Source organism: Branchiostoma belcheri, unplaced genomic scaffold (genome assembly GCF_001625305.1).
Source record: "Branchiostoma belcheri isolate BF01 breed outbred unplaced genomic scaffold, Haploidv18h27 scaffold98, whole genome shotgun sequence".
Taxonomy (NCBI): domain Eukaryota; kingdom Metazoa; phylum Chordata; class Leptocardii; order Amphioxiformes; family Branchiostomatidae; genus Branchiostoma; species Branchiostoma belcheri.
In genome coordinates this window covers 98,601-100,923 of record NW_017804664.1, presented here as the reverse complement: position 1 = coordinate 100,923, position 2,323 = coordinate 98,601, and the positions used below count along the sequence as shown (strand labels likewise).

The following is a 2,323-nucleotide window of genomic DNA, read 5'->3' as shown; positions in this document are numbered from 1 at the left end:
TATTGATTGTTAGCATTAGTTAATTCACACGGCTTGCATTCTGCTTCCTTCCCATGACCTGCATGACATGTACTTTACAGGCCTGTTTCCAGGCATGTGGGTTCTACATGGGGTTACCTGGGTTTCATTGTTACTTTACATTGAGTTTTACTTTGGGTTTCACATGGGTTTCACATATTAGGTTTAATGTGGGATTCACATGGGTTTTAGATGTTTTTAAACTATGAAGACAATTTGAATACTTAAAAAAGATTTAGGACAAATTGGTAACAAGGCTTGAAAAGTAACACGGGGAAACAAGAATTGAAGTTAAGGAATAGAAAAGAAGCAAACCAGTTAAACGTTGAGGTGAGGAAAGAAAAAGGAGGTGCTTACGGAGTGTATCATTCCAAGTGTAGTTTCCTAGACTTGGCAGGAAAAAGGAAAAGGTAAATACATCGAAAACAGAAAAGTTTTATAGCAACCGTTACGTAAACAAATACAAAACAAGGAAAGGTCACCCGAGTGCATTTTTACCCAACACAAACAACACGACATGCAAAGTTACAGACTTACAACATGCAGAGTTTTAAACTTGTATCATAAAACTGTTGTTTACTTTGGTTTGACTTAAAGTTACTTTCACGTTATGGGCATGCTTTAGCATTTCAAGATGCACAGTGAAAGAAATTTGTTGGCACATCTCTGAATTGAATGAAACCCTAACAGTGGAGTTGTACCCTTTTTTTTGCCAAATCCTACATGACTTGTACTATCCTAACCCCCTGATAGGTACGGTGGAGGCTACTTTTAGGCTACTTTTAGGCTAACTTGGTGATTACAGGGTCTGCCTTCTATCAGACTAAGTCTTACTAAAATACAGTCTTCAGTAATTCCTACTCAGCCTGTTCTTAATGTTTAAACACTACAATGACTCTGCATCATCAAAGGCAAAACCAGACCTCCCAGCACGGTGCACCAAATCTGGGACGGCAGTTTGTCATGTGTGAGAGCACAATTCTACACCCACAAGTCTCAGTCTTTAACTTTTAAGTCTAGTTTAATTTTAGACACAAGTGGTGAAGACTAAGTCCCAAATTGCCAATAGTTATTAGACTAAAGCAGTTTTGGATCTCAGGTTTGTTGGAACTTTGTCCTGATGTTTTCTCCTGACTGTACTGCCCTGTGAGTGGCCCGGACAGATCCATAATAACTGTGCTTTCCTCATGATGACAGTAGCTCTAACAGCACCCTTGTTGTCCAGGTCCCAGTAAACACCCCCTCTGCTATAAGTAGGTCAGACCCCCCACCAGGACAAACTCCAAGGTCAGACAAGGTCAGACCTGTTAGTACAGGGTTCCGTCCTGTTGGAAGTCATAATTATGAAACGAGTTTGAACTGTAATTTCCAACACATTTGGGCCACATTTTCTCATTGAAGTCATTCCTTGATCAAGTCCAATTTCTGGGGTTGCCCTGTGGCCATATTATGGGACTTAATCTGTTGTGTGGTGCCCATAGCAGTTCTGTTACTGTAATCACTGTCATGTGCCACATGCTTACTAGTAGATGTTTCATACTAGGTAGTTTTCCTATCAAGTTCTGTAATTAGCTAGCTATCAGATGGCAATCTGCTGCTCAGGTCCTGCCTGCCTTTTGGATCCTGCCAACTGTATTTTCCTCATGTAGCTATAATCATGGTGAATGTAAAGGGAGCTTGAGTCTCATAGTCAGGCCGTAGGGGCAGTGGACTGTTAATCTACAGACACTTGATACCATTTTAAGCTAGCTAACAAGTGTACAGCTGCTCACCTTTTGGCAGCTTGGGCTGAGGTTTAGGCTGTGGCTTGAGCTCAGGTTTAGGCTGAGGTTTGGGTTGTGACTCTGTGACTCGTTTGATCACTGCCTCCACACCTCCATCATCCACATCCTCGATGTCCCCGATCCGCACCACGGCCTCCGACGCCACCTGCGCCCTCCGCGTCCCCGTTCCACGGTCGCCGTGACGATCGCCATGCCGACCGCCCTTCTTCATGCGCCGCGTGACGTCCTGCAGCTGCCGGGTCAGGTCGTCCTTGTCCCGGGACAGACCGCCGACCAGCTTCGTAAGCGTGGCTATCGTAGCTGTCTGGTTCTCCATGGCTGTGTTCACCTGTACAGGAGCAGTGCTTACTGTTAGTCCTAACTCTAACCCTAACCCCAGCCCGTATCCCCCCCCCCCACCAGCTTGGTCAGCGTGGCTATGGTGGCCGTCTGGTTCTCCATGGCTATGTTCACCTGGGGAGGGGGAGGTACAGGGGGTTACTGTTAGTCCTAACTCTAAAACCCTAACCCTAACTCCAGTC

At 45.1% G+C, this 2,323-nt stretch overlaps 2 protein-coding genes across 7 annotated transcripts in view; one reads left to right on the top strand and one right to left on the bottom strand.

Annotated features, from left to right (window-relative positions):
* LOC109462032 (angiopoietin-related protein 2-like) overlaps positions 1-2,130 on the bottom strand; it is a 7,046-nt gene extending 4,916 nt beyond the window's left edge. For 5 of the 6 annotated variants that reach the window (XM_019758521.1, XM_019758522.1, XM_019758519.1 and 2 more), the window contains exons 1-2: positions 1,791-2,130; positions 376-402 (exon numbers count right to left, since the gene is read on the bottom strand). In XM_019758521.1, coding sequence (XP_019614080.1) covers positions 376-402; positions 1,791-2,118 — 355 coding nt within the window. In that variant the 5' untranslated portion in view covers positions 2,119-2,130. The remainder of the gene's footprint in view (positions 1-375; positions 403-1,790) is intronic. The other variant, XM_019758523.1, reaches the window with a different exon arrangement.
* LOC109462031 (ras-specific guanine nucleotide-releasing factor RalGPS2-like) overlaps positions 1-2,323 on the top strand; it is a 68,086-nt gene that overhangs the window by 12,334 nt on the left and 53,429 nt on the right. The window lies entirely within an intron of this gene.